At 39.7% G+C, this 16,805-nt stretch overlaps 1 protein-coding gene across 2 annotated transcripts in view; it reads left to right on the top strand.

Moving 5' to 3' along the window:
• The window catches only part of EP300 (E1A binding protein p300), a 65,901-nt gene that overhangs the window by 11,073 nt on the left and 38,023 nt on the right, over positions 1 to 16,805 (top strand). Inside the window, exons 2-4 of one of the 2 annotated variants that reach the window (XM_043440048.1) lie at positions 8,722 to 9,359; positions 14,493 to 14,669; positions 15,944 to 16,205. In XM_043440048.1, coding sequence (XP_043295983.1) covers positions 8,722 to 9,359; positions 14,493 to 14,669; positions 15,944 to 16,205 — 1,077 coding nt within the window. The remainder of the gene's footprint in view (positions 1 to 8,721; positions 9,360 to 14,492; positions 14,670 to 15,943; positions 16,206 to 16,805) is intronic. The other variant, XM_043440049.1, reaches the window with a different exon arrangement.

Genomic DNA, 16,805 nt, shown 5'->3' with positions numbered 1-16,805 from the left:
TGCTAAACTTTTCAAACCAGATTTAAATCTGTCCTGTTAGCCACATTTTGTGTCACCATGTTTGGACTGAATGTATACTCGGGTGAAGAAACATTATTTTTGACCACATCGCCTGGCATTTGGGATCTTTATTTCCCCAACCCGGGGTTGAAACGAACCCGCTGCAGTGGAAGTGTGGAGTCTTAACTGTGGACCTCCAGGGAAGTCCCGAAGAAGCATTTTACTCAAAGTCCTTTTGTATTTGAGCATCTGAGAACTGTATATGGAAACTTCTCAATAAACTGTTTGATAGAAGTAGCTTGCTGTTGATGTTGATACTTTGGAAAGTAAGCCCGAAATGCCTTACCGAATAGTGAGTTCATCATTTCAAGTTGTTCGTGATATTGTTCTACAGTGTTTGTCATGGGATACTTTAAAGGTAACGGGATAAATTTCAGATTTGTACATTTCTAATCAAAGAGAAAGGGGAGTCAGTAATTTAAATATGTTAGAAGCTTACCTTAGTATCTAGAAAAAGTTCTCTCTATCATTTACTATCTTAACCTCCTATTTCTCAATCCACTGCAGTCTGGCTTATGTGCTTCACTGCTCTTAACTTAGACCTCCAACTATCACCTTTTATCTATCTTCAGTGAATTCTCTCTCAAGCATGGAGCACCACGAACATTGCCTTCTTGGAACCTGGTTTCCAGGACAGTATTCCTAGTAGATGGGCTGGAGGAGGGTGTTGAATTTAGCATCCTTTGTTGGTAAGATCGTTGTCAGTTAAATACGGGCATGTTCAGGTTATCCAAGACAGTAACTTCAGAGTCATTCTTCTCTTTTTCTCTCCATAACCCCCTAACTATAGTTAGAGAGTTCTTCTGATAGACCTCTTTGATGCCCCTTTAGCAGCAGCCTCCTCACCAGTCTGCCTTACTGTAGACTTGTCTGTCGATTTATTCTTCATCTTTGAGGGGGCTAGAGCATGCAGATTTGTTTATATCCTGAAAAGTGAAAGTCGCTCAGCCGTGTCTGACTCTGCGACCCCATGGACTATTAAGTCCATGGAATTCTTCAGGCCAGAATACTGGAGTGGGTAGCCATTCCCTTCTCCAGGGGATCTTCCCCACCCAGGGATCGAACCAAGGTCTCCCACATTGCAGGCAGATTCTTTAACAGCCGAGCCATCGGGGAAGCCCAAGAATACTGGAGTTGGTAGCATATCCCTTCTGCCCAACCCAGGAATTGAACTGGCGTCTCCTGCGTTGCAGGTGGATTCTTTACCAGCTGAGCTACCAGGGAAGCCCTTTGTTCATGTCATAATTTGCTTAAAATTCTTCAGTTGGGAAATTTTTCTCTTTACAGTAAAAATCCCAAGGTATTAACGTTAAGGATCCTCTAGGTTGCTGCTTTTATTTGTTGAATACGTAAATTTTATTCAGCTGATCTGAACTAATCCCTGTGAAGGACAAGTTGAGATGGGGGCCTGAAAAGGTGATTATTTTGAACCTTTGTATTTTTCCTTTCCTTGAAGGAAAAGAAAGAAGCTGAGGAGCTTAGTGAGAGTCATGGATTGAGGCTGGTCAATATTGAAACCCACTGTTCAGTATTTGTTTAAATCCTGACATTTAAATTTTAATTATTTTTCCCTTGCATCTTCATATATACTACTTTTTGTTTGGGATTTGCTTTTCCACTAGTTTTAGACCATTGGGTTTATTTCTGTTTATGACAAACTAGTTAAAGATATAATCTCTCATTTTTAGTCATCTTTTTCCTATATGCTGCTCATGAACTTGCAACCAGGTTTTTTTCTGGGAAGCCCCTTGCAGAAGGACCTAATGGGGAAAGATTGGAAGGTTGATTGCTTAAATAAAACCCTCATGTTACATTTATTGAGCTTTAGTACTCTTAACCCTTTGGGGTTTCCCTGATGGCTCAGCAGGTAAAGAGTCTGCCTGCAATGCGGGAGAGACAGGTTTGATCCTTGGGTTGGGAGGATCCCTTGGAGAAGGAAATGGCAACCCACTCCCATGTTCTTACCTGAAAAACCCCATGGACAGAGGAGCCTGGCTGGCTGCAGTACAAAAAGGGTCAGAAGAGTCAGGTGTGACTGAGCACACCTCTTAACTCACCAGTATAGAGCTCATAACAGTTTGGTAATTTTTTTAGTCTGTAAATATTTAAGTTTTGTTTAAAAATGTTCAGAAAAGTTATAGTTCTCATAATGTTCACTGCTACTCTAAAACAACTGCTAAAAATGAAGTCTATTTGCTTACTTACATAGAACATTCAGCTGGAATCCAGGGACTCTATTAGAGTCCCTATTCAGTAACAAAATAGTACAGTCTGAGGGAAGCCAGTGAGGTATCACTAACTGCACCTATAAAATGGGAGAATCAGTAATATCTAATCTTGGGCCCTCCTTGGGAGGGGCAGTGTTCTCTGAGAGCCCTGAGGAGAATGTCTTCCCTCTCCCAGTTCCTCCCCACCCAGTACGTCCCTTCTGTGCTCAGTCGCTCAGTCGTGTCTGACTCTCTGCGACCCCCTGGACTGCAACCCACCAGGCTCCTCTGTCCACGGGCTTCTCCAGGCAAGAATACTGGAGTGGGTTGCCATGCCCTCCTCCAGGGGATCTTCCCGACCCAGGGATTGAACCCGTGTCTCTTGAGTCTCCTGCATTGGCAGGTGGGTTCTTTACCACTAGCGCCACCTGGGAAGCCCAATATGGTCCTGCTTTTAAATTTTGTCTGTTTCCAAGTAAACACTGCTAGGTGATCCTGAAGGATCCTTTGCTCAGTCCCACCTGGTATATAACTTTTGGGTTAATGAATTTACACATTTTTTATAGACACATAAGTACATAAGTACTTTGGAATTTTACTTTTTTAATATGTAAGCACCATCTCATGAGTTCTTTAAAAAAACCTCCATTCATTCATGGGAGTAGAATAAGTAGCCTTTTGATAGAAGAGGTAACATGAGCTCAGTTGGAAAGTAATTGGTAAATTAAGTCAGCTTGTAAAAATTAGGTTTAAACCCCAGGTATTTGGACCCCTTGAACTGTGCTGTTAGGTAGGTACCAGTGATGGCTGATGGCATTTGGGAATTCTAAATGTGCAGAACTCTGAGGCACAATCAGACCAGCTCAGGACAGTCAGTGGTAATCAAATGAAATAGTAAGATATGTTTAGTCGTGGGTCAAAGTAGATACGACCCTTCTGAGTCATCTTTGCCGTGCCAGCTTTTCTCTGATTGCGGTGAGCGGGGCTGCTCAGTTGCAGTGCACAGGCTTCTTGCTGCAGTGGCGTCTCGGGTGTGGCGCATGGGCTGTACGTGTGCGGGCGTCCGTAGTTGTGGTGTAGGGGCTTAGTTACCCTGTAGCACGTGGGATCTTCTGGATTCAGGGATCAAACCTGTGTCTCCTGGATTGGCAGGTGGATTCTTTACCACTGAGCCACCAGGGAAGCCCATGACACTCTAGTCCTCCAAATTTAATTAATATAGTCATTGAAAATAACAAGTTTTAAGGAAAGGTTAAGAGAACTTTTATAAATTTGTGAATTACCCAATCAGATGTAAATATAGTGTGCAATTGCGGAATTACTGGAAACGTTTATTATCATATTCATTTATTGAGTATATTTGAGGTGCTGTGGGAAATGTAAATGTTAAATGAGACCCTTATCTTTCAATACTTAAAATTTGGTAAAGAAGATGCACACAAATATTTAGCTATAACAAAAGGTAGAAGATAGGAAGTACATAGTTGAGGTTGTAACAGTGAACCATCTTAGAAAATAGGAGTACTTGAATCAGACTGAGTTGAACCTGAGTGGATCTTTTGTAGTGATCACTGAATTAGGTCTATTGAAAATACAGGATTGCCATTAAAAGAACAACCCTATAACCATTATCAAGGTCTACCAATGTTTACTTTCCTGTCTGCTTCACAGTGGAACCTAATTTTGTAATGAGATGTTGAATATTTTGCAACAGTAACCAAGTGCAGCAGATTTGACTGTAGTACAGGTTAAATTAAATCCTCAAGACGAGGGCCTAGAGTAAGGCTTCTATATTACTGAAGTTGATTTCTCCTCAATGAACTCTCTATATGTGGCTTTTAACTACTTCTGAGGTTCTTGGAGGATTAATGAGAATAATGTATTTATTGAGGAACCGCAAACAATATGACATTGGAAGTGCCTTATAAAAATGTTTTCATTATTGTAAGGGAAGTCCCCTGGTTAGAATTTTGATTGGCATTGCATTGAATCTGTAGGTCAATATTGGGGAAGAATTGATGTCTTTATATAATATTGAGGATTTGTACCCATATTTTTTGTGATGTTATTCTGTTTATTTAGGTGGTCTTTAGTTTCATAGTTAACATATATCTTGTACTACTATTGTCAGATCCCCCCCCCCATTTCTTAAATTATTTCTAATCATTTTTTACTGATATGCAGAAATGCAATTTAATTTGCTAACCTCTTACTATTTCCACTTATTTGCTTTGGAGTTTCACTGTTGACAGGTGTATTGTTTGCATACAGTAGGTTATGTTTCTTCCTTTTCAGTCTTGACTCATGAATATTTCTCATATTATTGCTTTGACTAGAGACTCCAGTTCAGCACTGACTAGAAGTGGTGGTTTTGGGTATCTTTGTCTTGTTCTGGTGCTAATGAGGCTATTTTTAATGTTGGTGCATTATCCATAATTGCTGTCAGTTTTTAGGTTTTGGAAGAGCCCGTTTTATCAATTTAAGGAAGTTCTTATCAGTTGTGTGTGTGTGTGTCTTTTTTTAAATTTTTTATTTTATATCGGAGTGTTACTGATTTACACAGGCTTCCTTGGTGACTCAGTGGTAAAGAGTCACCTGCTAATGAATGAGATGTGGGTTCAATCCCTGGATGGGGAAGATACACTAGAGAAGGAAATGGCAACCCACTCCAGTATTCTTGCCTGGAAAATTCCCACAGAGGAGCCTGGCAGGCCACAGTCCATGGGGTCGCAAAAATAGTCAGACACAACTGCAGACGAGAGCATAGTTGATTTATACTGTTGCGTTAGTTTCAGGCGTACAGCAAATGATTCAGTTATACGTGTGTCTGTTCTTTTTCTTATCAGGTTTTGATTGCTGTGGTTTTGTTTTTAAAATTGTGATTGGGTATTGACTTTTATCCAGTGCTTTTATTACAGTCATTGAACCAAATGTTTTATTTCTTCTCTGTTACTCTGGTGAATATGCAAACCTCTCTTTCCTGGATTCCTGAGATGATCCCAACTTGATCATGATATTACACCTTTAAGACACTGATGAATTTGGTTTGCTTTTTTTTTAAGGATAATTGCTCCTGTGTTCATGACCTTCTTTTCTTGTACTGGCCATGTGTACCTTTTAGAGTATTTCTGTTTTCTAGAAGTATTTGTGTGAGATTGAATTGTCTTTTCCTTGAAAGTTCAGTAGGACATGCCTGCAAAATACTTATATTTGGTCTTTGAGGAAAAATTAAGCAATGGTTCTTTGATAGTAATAGAAATATTCAGGCTTTCTATGTTTCCTTTTAAACTTTTTAAATGGAAGAATTCAATTTAATAGAAAAAAGAATTCCCATGTGTCTGTTACTTCAGGTTACTAACAATTTTGTCCCCTCCCCACCTCTGTTTTTTCTGCTGGAGTTTTAAAAAGTACATCCCAGACTTCTTGTTTCACTAAAAATGCTTAAATATGTATCTCCTAGGATTTATTTTAATAACTATTCTGTTGTCATACCCAACAAAATTAATGATTTTCTCAATATTATCCATTAATCAGTATTTGTATTATCTTGATTCTCAAAATGTATTTCCGCAGTTGGGTTGAATCAGGTATTCAAACGATATATTGTTGAATCTCTTGGTAACTTCTACCATTGACTTGTTGGAGATGCAGGGATACATATAATTTCTTTTTGATTGAGGTTTATTGAGTGCTTAACAGGAATTTATTAATTTTGTCTCCAGTTTTTTTGGTATAAAATTGATTCGTAATGCCACTTTCTCTTATTGTCTTTTCCCCTTAACTTTCCCAGAAGTTTATCTTTTATTACTCTCTTCAAAGAACCAACTTCTAGCTTTGTTAATAACCTCTCCATTTTTTTTGTTGTTGTTGTTGCATTGCTTTTGTATTTGATCATCATGTTCTTACTATTTTTCTTACTATTTTTTTCAAATATCTTGGATATTTGTTGATCTCTAGCTTTAAAGTTTTGAAATGTATTCTTATTGTTACTCAGTTTCTTGTGATTTGTCCTTTAATTTGTCGCTTATGTATGTGTGTATTTTTTACTTTTTATGTTTTTGGCCTTGTCACAAGGCTTGTGGGGCCTTATTTCCCCAACCAGGGATTGAACCCAGGCAGTGAAAACCTGGAGTCCTAACCACTGGACTGCCAGGGAATTCCCCATGTGTATATTTTAAATTTCTAAAGGTAGAGATTATTTTTTCCTAAACACTAAAAATATGCTGACGGTGGAATGTTTCCTTGTGTACTCCACGGGGACAGTAGAATGCAAAGCTGCTTAAAAGTTTGTATGATTCCAGTGTTGTGAATTATGTAAATAGAAGGAAATGAAGGAAATATATAATTGTATTAAGCAGTTGTCTTGAGTAGTGATGTCAGGTAAATTTTATTTGAAACCTTATTTATATTCCAAAACTATTCATGAGATAGTTTATTTTTATGATGGAGGGCCACATGATTTTTCAGAAGGAAAGAAAATAATTCTGTACTCTAAATCACGTCCTGAGATCCTGAGGTACAGTTCAGTTCAACTAAAATATCACCCTTTAAGGAGTTGGTATGTAAGTAACACATGTCATTCCCAGAGTACAGTCTGGGTGCATAGGTGGGGTGAGGGGTGGTGGGGGGGAAAAGATGGAAGGAGAGGAGGAAGAGAAAGAGACACACATGTAATTTCAGTGCCATGACAGAGTGAAAAAGAACAGGAAGTTCACATAGAGGAAGAATTATACTTACGAACCTGAGGGTAATTAGACCAAGAAGATCATTATTAAAGTGATATCTTGTCTTTGGATGAATTATCTTTAAGAGGATTATCAGTTATAGGTTCAACTATATTTCCTTTTTAAATACCCAGTAGGACCTTTTCTGTTTAAAATTATTTTTGGCTGCACTGGTTTTTCTTACCTTTTTGTGCAGTCTTTCTCTAGTTGTGGTGCTGGAGCTTCTCATTGCAGTGGCCTCTCATTGCTGAGCACAGGCTCTAGGACACCTGGGATCACTAATTGTGTCATTTGGGCTCAGTAGTTGCAGCTCATAGGTTTAGATGCCCCCATGCCCAATCAGGGATGGAACCCGTGTCCCCTGCACTGGCAGGCAGATTCTTAATCACTGGACCACCAAGTAAGTTCAGCAGTGCCCTTTTAATGTTAAAAATACTTGGAGAATTAAAATGCAAAACACCTCAGTCCTTTATTTACATAACACTGCAATACTTTTGAGCAGCTTTCATTCTACTGTCCCCCTGGAGTACACAAGGAAACATTCCACCATCAGCATATAATGAATTAATACTGTCAACAACCAAGGACAGTTTTGCGCTTCCAAAGCACATTTGGTGATATCTGGAGACATTTTTGATTGTCACAAATGGGTTAGAGGTACTACTAGCATAAACAGGAGAGACCAGGGATTTGCTGAGTACAGTGCACGGGACAATTTTTCCTTCCTCACAAGCAGAATTATCTAGCCTAGAATGTTTAGTGGTGCCGAGGACAAGGGACCCTAAGTTAATCTATAATTTTCGCATCTTCTTTTTGGCACGGGGGTAGGGCAGAGATGGAGTGGTAATGGTTTGTAGGTTGGTGAAGGAACTAGACGCATGGTTTCATATCTTACTCAGCTAGATTTTGGTTAAGGAAAACTAATCTGGTGCCGAGGACAAGGGACCCTAAGTTAATCTATAATTTTCGCATCTTCTTTTTGGCACGGGGGTAGGGCAGAGATGGAGTGGTAATGGTTTGTAGGTTGGTGAAGGAACTAGACGCATGGTTTCATATCTTACTCAGCTAGATTTTGGTTAAGGAAAACTAATCTGTGGCTTGAAGTCAGGTGAACACAACTTCATTCAGCTTTGTGGTAGGCGCTGTGTGATAGCAGTTAGAGGTAAGCCACCCCTGTCTTCCTGGAGCTTACGCTGAGTGGTCTACAAAGAGCAGATCTTTTTTTTTTTTAATCAGTTGTCTTTTTTATAATTATTATATTTTTAATCTTTTGTTTCATTCTGAATTAGTTTGTGTATAGATTCTGGATTTAGTCTGTGTATAGATTAGTTATTTTAACCCCTTTTAAGAAATTCTGGAATAGTAAACAATTTTAATTGTATATCTTTTTCATGACTGTCAATACAAACTTCCAGCGACTCGTAATGCATATCACACTAAGATGTGTTCTTCTTTGGTTTTATTTTAGGTACAGTTTATAAATGTTTAAACTTGTTTAAAAAAATAAATAAACTTGGCATGATAGTACTCTTATATATATTTTATATGTACACACACACACAAATATGTAAAATAAAACTTTAGTATAACATGAAAACCTAATACAAATAGATAGTATTCCATGGAGTGAGGTTTAGAAATTATATTTAATGCTTATCAAGAACAAGTATAGAGAAATTTGTAATTTTGACTGTCATACTTTAACCTTTATCTTTCCTCTTTGTTTTTAGATTTCGGCTCTCTATTTGACTTGGAGCACGACTTACCAGATGAATTAATCAACTCTACAGAATTGGGACTAACCAATGGTGGTGATATTAGTCAGCTTCAGACAAGTCTTGGCATAGTACAAGATGCAGCCTCTAAACATAAACAACTGTCAGAATTGCTACGGTCTGGTAGTTCCCCTAACCTCAATATGGGGGTTGGTGGCCCAGGCCAAGGCATGGCCAGCCAAGCCCAACAGAACAGTCCTGGATTAGGTTTGATAAATAGCATGGTCAAAAGCCCAATGGCCCAGGCAGGCTTGACTTCTCCCAACATGGGGATGGGCACTAGTGGACCAAATCAGGGTCCCACACCATCTGCAGCAGGTATGATGAGCAGCCCCGTCAATCAGCCTGCCATGGGAATGAACACAGGGATGAATGCTGCCATGAATCCTGGAATGTTGACTGCCGGCAATGGACAGGGGATGATGCCTAATCAAGTCATGAACGGTTCAATTGGAGCAGGCCGGGGGCGACCTAATATGCAGTACCCAAACCCAGGCATGGGAAATGCTGGCAACTTAATGACTGAGCCACTGCAGCAAGGCTCTCCCCAAATGGGAGGACAGACAGGACTGAGAGGCCCCCAGCCTCTTAAGGTGAGTGCGGTTTCGGTTTGTGTGCTCTGTCAGTATATCTTGAGTGTTCCAGGGGTGGAGGAGGAGGGCCTGGGGTTATTCATTTATTCTTGACTGTTCATGTTTAATCTTCTTATGTTACGTAGCATTTCCCACATATTATATGCCAGGGATCTATTGTCGCAAATTTTATACTATCTTCAGATAGACTTCATTTGTTCCCATTGCTTGGAATGTCCCTGTTTTTTTTTTTTTTTTTTTAAAGTATTTATTTATTTGGCTGCCCTGGGTCTTAGTTTTGACATTCGAACTCTTAGTTGCGGCATGTGGGATCCAGTTCCTTGACCAGGGATTGAACCCAGGCCCCCTGTGTTGGGAGCATGGAGTCTTTAGCCACTGGACTACCAGGAAAGTCCCATGTCCCTGGTTTTTAAGAGATGTGTTATTTTTTTTTCCTTATTGGTTGATGGATATTAAGATGCATTATTGTTTAGTCACTTAAGTCATGTCCAACTCTTGCGACCCATGGACTCCAACCTGCCAGGCTCCTCTGTGCATGGGATTTTCTAGGCAAGAATATGGGAGTGGGTTGCTATTTCCTTCTCCAGGGGATCTTTCCAACCCAGCGATCTAACCCACGTCTCTTGCATTGGCAGGCAGGTTCTTTACTACTGAGCCTCCTGGGAAACCCTAAGATGCACTAGTTTGCCATAAAACCCCAACCAACATTCCAGGTGTTCTAATTAACCTGATTTTGGCTGTTATTTGAAAGACTTTTCTTATTTAAAAAGCCTACTTTCTTACCCTTATTAAGTAGAGAATGTTAAATACATTTTTAAATACATTTAAATATGTACTCTGTATAGTTAAAATTTTATCAGCATATATTTGATGTTTATTCCTTCATATTTTTCCTACCCATTTTATTCCTTTTTCTTGAAATGGCATCACACTGTAGTTGCCAGTCTCTGACATGTAGTTATCCCTAAGTTCTTGTTGACTGAAGAGAGGGCTTCCCTTGTAAGGTGGCATTGGGGGTGGGAGAGGTGTTCACATGGAGTAGGAGCGAGCGTGCTCTACTGAGGGGAGTGACGTCAGCAGCAGGGCTTGCGTATTCCCGAGAGTCATGATGGTGAGAGTTCTAGAATGAAAGTAAAACGTGGGTGAAGTGGGAGTGGGAACCCTGAGGTCACGTAGATAAATGAAAGCCCTCAAATATATATATGTGGGGTGGGTGTGTGTGTGTGTTTTATAGCTCCAGGGTAAAAGATATAGACATCTTAACTTAGGATTCTGTTTGGTGTCAACTACCTACTCTAGGTTCTCCCTTTCTGGCACTTTTATGTTGCTGTGTTGATGTGGTTTACTTAAAATATTTGGAATGAGAACCAGAAACAAGAGGTAGAATATTTATTAAGTACCTCTTCTAGATTCTAGGGATATGCCTATTAAGAGTCCCTGCCCTCCTGATGTTTATATGGGGGCAGGGATGACAAACATTACACCTTCACTGATTGAGCAAATATTTACTGAGTTGTAGCTTTGATGCGGAAGCTAGAGCAGTGAATAAACTCACTTCATGGAACTTACTTTCTAGGGTACACATAAGATGTAAATTAATAGTATTCTAGATAGTGCCGTGAAGAAAAATAAGAAAAGGCTCATTAGGAGAATGCCTAGGTTGAGAGTGGGTCACTGTTCTATTTATAATCTAAATCACAAATTTCTACATCAGCATTGTTTCAGTTTGGATATATAGCAGTAAATTAATCAGACAAAAAAAATCTTTGTCTCTGTGGAGCTTATATTTTCATGGAGAGGGGGAATTCAAATATAAAGACTTTATTACTAAAATATTTGTTTTAAGTGAGTATCACCTATATGAGTACTGAACCCATAAAGTTTAAGTAAAAGTATTAAATATAAGGCAGAGAGGAAGAATCCATGCTGAGAGAGAAAAAGACAAGTCTTTATGCCAAGTCCTGATGGATTTTAAAGGAGACTCTTACTCCCAAATTTGCAGTCTTGATGGGTGTGGTTTTAGGTGTGCTGTATCAATTTGAAAAATAGTCCCTATGGGGAGGTGAGGTCCCTGAATTAAATCAGTAGTGTGAGAGTCATAGGAGTGAGTATGGAAAATGCTTAGGATTAGGTGTCTTTTCAGTTCTGAAAGATCCCTAGCCTTCCTTGTTTATCAATGTACATACCACCCTGCCACCGCCTCCGCCACCCCCCACCAGTTGACACAGTGCCTGGGGGATGACTGGATATAGATGTATTTATCAAACCCAATAGGTAGACCAGGTCAGGATGTAGTTTAATTTTGTTTTTATTATTTGGGGATTCATGGAGTCACATTTTCACATTTACTGCTGGTGTGCATTACTGTTGATACATGCAAGCCTTGTTACGGGATTCTTGTCTCTTAAATATTCCTTACCTGTTCACATTGTTGTATACTGCTTTTCTGTTTATCAGTGTTTGTTACCATCCTGTGTTTTATGTGTTGCTGTGTTCCCTAAGTTTCTGTTTTTAATGCATCCAACACTAAGAAACAACCTGTAGAGTCAGATTTCTTTTTTAAAGAAAGATAAAATACTCCCCTGCAGTTCCTCTGGTTTTAGTTGCCTAGAACTGTCTGTGGCTTCCTGGTCCTCTGCCTTTTCAGTTGAGGTGGAGATCTGTATCGCTGTGGTCCAGGTAGGTGGTAGGTAGTTGGACATCTGGATCACATTAGCTGTAGAGAAGGGAACAAGATGAGATAACTAACTACAGTGTAGCAGAAATTAAGTACAGTATATTCCCTTCCTATTAGTGAGAGAGTAGGGGGGTTGAATAGATAGAAACAGTAGGGGTGAGGGGGGTGGTTGTGTTTATTTTCTAACACAGGCAGCAAAACTCTGAGGGAGATCGCACACAAAAAGCCTGAGGGTCTTTGTTGGTCACAGTGGCCAGAAGTGTTAGGAATGAATTACTGCCATCTGACTGGCAGTTAGTGCAATCTGTATATTTGAGACCAGGGTCTGCTAGAGTTTCTAGGTTATGCATTGTGATTGAGGGAACAAGCAACATCAGGAATTGTTGAAACTTGGTGTAGGCAATCAAGGTGATGTCTATGTGAACAAATGTGTGAAGGACCAAACTCTACTAGGATGTACTTGATAAACACATTATGCATCTTAACAAGAGACATGAAGGCACCTTACAAATTCCAATGTTTTATTTACATAAATTGTGGACTCTTTAAATGGCTTTCGTTTTACATCTACCCTGGATTTCCATGCTAATAAGAAACACAAGTGAAATCCAATTCCCCCAAGTGTAGGCGAGCACAGTGTTGGAACTATGTTAGTGTAAATATTAGTACTTTAAAAGCAATATGTAGCAGCAGTGCTTCCAGCCCCATTTGAAACTACCAAAAGAAACTGGAACTTTTCATGTAAGCTTGTTTTTGTATTTGATTATCCCTCCATTTTCACTGGTCAGATTCACATAGGAAATTCCAGTTATCGGAGACCAAATACGTTTTTACTCTGGCTGCATCCCACTGAGGCTGCCTGTTTTTTTGTTTTCACTGGAACAGTGCCACTTCCCTCAGTCTCATTCCCTATCATCATCCCTGCCTTTTTGTGAACTTAGTATTTTGTTTCCTTTACAGGTTAGCATTCAGGAACCAAAAAATAGGGAAGGAAGGTATGCCACTCACTGCCTAGTTATAGGGAAAGGGAAAAGCTGAAGCAGATGTTGGAGATTCAAGAAACATGATGCTCTCAGGTTTGCCAGTTAATGGGTAAGGGAGATAAGCAGTACTTCTGCCATGGAGAAGTAGTCAGATTCTCATGCAGATAATGAAAGATCTGGTAAACCATCGTTTTCTCCCCCTTATGAGTAGAAAAAAGTGAGGACAGATGTCAAGAAAACCTGTTAGATACAGTCTACAAAAGCTGTGATCAGGGACTTGAATTAAGACAGTGACAGTGGGCATGGATACATGGGACTGGGTGGCTAGAGGTAGAATTTGAAGGACCCTTTGATAGAATTGGATCTGTCTGAGAAAGATGAGAAATGTGGCATGATTCCTTTAGCATCCTTAGTTTCTATCCTGAGTGCTTGCTAGTAGGCAGTGATTGACTTACATAGGGGTCTTATGTGGAAGAATAGAACTGTGAGTTGCATCACTGTTACCAGTAAGACATTTGGCTTTTGACTAATTAATGCCCTGTTCTTTGAGCTACGGTACGATGGTGCCACGTGGACTGACGTAAAGACAGGGCCGTGCTCTGTAGCATGTGGGATCTTAGTTCTCCAACCAGGGGTCCAGCCTGTGCCCCCTGCAGTGAAGGTGCAGGTTCCTAATCACTGGACTGCCGGGGAAGTCCCCAGACGTCCTTTTTAAAGCTCATAGGGATTGCAGATACACTCGGATTACTTTAAGAGCCAAGGAAGCAATTTAATAAAGCAACTAGGTGTGAGATATCAAGAAATGCAGGCTTTCAAGTTTACACGCTGTATCTAGATAATTCAGATTCAAAAAAATTTTAAATCACTATTCTACTGTGTCCCTGAATTTAAAAAAGACACATCCCCCAAACTACCAGTTTTCTACCTTGCTTTTGGTATTTATTTGTGTTTTTAACCCAGCCGCTCCACACAGCATTTGGGATCCTAGTTCCCCGGTTTCAAACCCATGCCCCCTACACTGGAAGCACAGAGTCGTAACAACTGGACAGTAAGGGAAGTCCCCTTCCCTTTTTTTTTTTTTTTTAATGCTGGAATAAGCATTCAAATGCTTTGATATATCAAGTTCTCTAATATATTTAAGGATTAGATGGTTTATTCAGTTAGATTGAATTTGTTAAGTTATAGTTTGCACATTAAATGAAAGTTATTTAGTGCATTGAAAGTGGAGATGAATAGCAGAACCTGCTTAGTAATTGTAGCTAAATGAAGACACATTTTTAATAACATCTCATATTTATAGGAAATAACTCTAAATTTACTGTACCTCAGGCCCCTAGATTATAATCTTTTTATATACGGAGAATTTCTTTTAAAGTTGTCCTTGTAAATTAGGAAGTGGAAAAGGAAAGGAAATAGTATGTCCTGTTAGTGTGGGGAATAAGATGTAATTTCTTTTCTGTTTCTTGTTCTTAGATGGGAATGATGAACAACCCTAATCCTTACGGTTCACCATACACTCAGAATTCTGGACAGCAGATGGGAGCCAGTGGCCTTGGTCTCCAGATTCCGACAAAGTCTGTACTACCAAATAGCTTATCTCCATTTGCAATGGACAAAAAGGCAGTTCCTGGTGGAGGAATGCCCAATATGGTGGGTAGTAATCTGTCTGCAGATTTGTTTTCCATCTGACACTTGAGCAAAAGAAATGTGTTTGGGACTTCCTTGGTGGTCCTGTGGTTAAGACTCTGTGCCTCCAATGCAGGGGGCATGGGCTCCATCCCTGGTTGGGGAACTAAGATCCCACATGCCATGCATGCTTGGTACAGCCAAAGATTTTTTTTTTTTTTTTTTGAAGAATTCTGTTAAACTTTTATGTTTTCTGTTCCTCTGTAAAGCAGAACTCTAGGATGTAATGGGATGGTCCCTGTGATCAAGGAAGCTTATGCCTGCCTTCCATTTCACATGGTATTTTTTTACTTGGGCATTGACCAGTAAGGATGTTAGTCCAAACAGAAGCAAGTGGGGCTGCCACAATGAAAGTTTTGGGGTCCTGCCATATTCAACTCCTTGTATACGCAATTCTTTCTATAGGATAGGAAAGTGGAACCTTTTTCCTCTTTGGTCAGTCATCTGGATATCTATTGATTTATACCTGGTACTGTTAGAGACAAGTAACTTCCCTCCCTCTCAAAGTTACACATTATTTTTAACAGTGACTGTTACTGTGGAAAAATCTCCAACTCTTCTAACATTGCTGTTTTTCTAAAGTAAAACTATCTCTAGTTGTAAATGTGTCAGATAGTCCATGTTCATCTTCAAAAATTGTACTATAGGAATTTTATTTCCTTTTCAGATATTTTAGGTTTTTTGCTGTATGTCCCATAGTCATTGAATGCCTGTATTTCAGAGACTCTTCAAAGTTTTGGAGACGGAAAGATTAACACGTTTCTCTGTCTCCAGAAATGTTTACTTTTCTATAGGAAGAAATGAATTTTGTCCAGAGTTTACAAAAACTAGTTTTTCACCCACCTGAAAGGCCCCTGCCAGGTCTCCCAAGAAACTTCACTATTTCAAAATCTAACTTGAACACGCCCTTCACAACAGATTTGTTTATTTTCCCCCTTGCACTGGGCTTTACCATGTCCTTCTCGTTCTTTTGCTCTCTGTATGTTATACATACTTTGATTATATTACTTGTTAATATAGTAATAGTAATTTATTTTCTTGTTAAATTAAGCTTCTTGATGGCAAAAGCCATCGTTTATTTATCTTAGAATCCCCTGTGTTAAAAAATTGGGTCTGGCACCTAGTAGATGACATGTCGTTAAAGGTTTTCATTGAAAATCTCCAGGTCCATATTTATTCAGGAGGTAGCACCCAGTGACACCTAACATTGAATGTGTCTTTACCGTTGTATCCCTTAGGGCCAGCAGCAGGCCCCACAGGTCCAGCAGCCAGGCCTGGTGGCTCCGGTGGCCCAAGGGATGGGTTCTGGAGCACATACAGCTGATCCAGAGAAGCGCAAGCTCATCCAGCAGCAGCTTGTCCTCCTCCTGCATGCTCACAAGTGCCAACGCCGGGAGCAGGCCAACGGGGAGGTGAGGCAGTGCAACCTTCCCCACTGTCGGACGATGAAGAACGTCCTCAACCACATGACACACTGCCAGTCGGGCAAGTCCTGCCAAGGTGAGTGGGCTCGGAGGCTTTTATGCCCAGCAGTCAGTATTTATTTATGGTTAGAGCTGATCACATTTTCTCTCTCCTGAGACTCCTTACTGATAATGCTTTATTCTATGTTATGATAAAATTGAGTGTCATTTTCTGAGTGAGTATCTAGAGATGTGGTGGTAGAGGAAGTTTTAGAGACTTCTCTTTTGCAGGGGACTTTATTTGCCCCAGCATAGCCTTAAATATTGAGAGCTTACTGTCACGTAGGCAAATACTAAAAAGAATGTGACAACTCAGTATACTTACAGAGCCATTAGGGATCTGTTTGTGTTTTTCATTGGCGCGTAGTTGCTTTACGATGTTGTGTTTGTTTCTGCTGTGCAGCACAGTGAGTGTTCTACATACTCATATATCCACTCCTTCAGATTCTTTTCACACGTTAGAAAGTATTGAGTAGAGTTTCTGGTGCTATACAGTAGATTCTTATTTATCTATTTTATAGAGTATAGTAGTATATATATGTCCTTCCCAGTCTCCCAATTTTTCCACCTCCCCTGCCTGGTAATCTCTGCCTCTATTTCTGTTTTGTAAATAAGTTCATTTGTACCCTTTTTTGGG

Source organism: Cervus canadensis, chromosome 21 (assembly GCF_019320065.1).
Source record: "Cervus canadensis isolate Bull #8, Minnesota chromosome 21, ASM1932006v1, whole genome shotgun sequence".
In the NCBI taxonomy this organism is placed as follows: Eukaryota; Metazoa; Chordata; class Mammalia; order Artiodactyla; family Cervidae; genus Cervus; species Cervus canadensis.
Note: the sequence above shows the minus strand (reverse complement) of the source record. Positions and strands in the feature narration are given on the sequence as shown.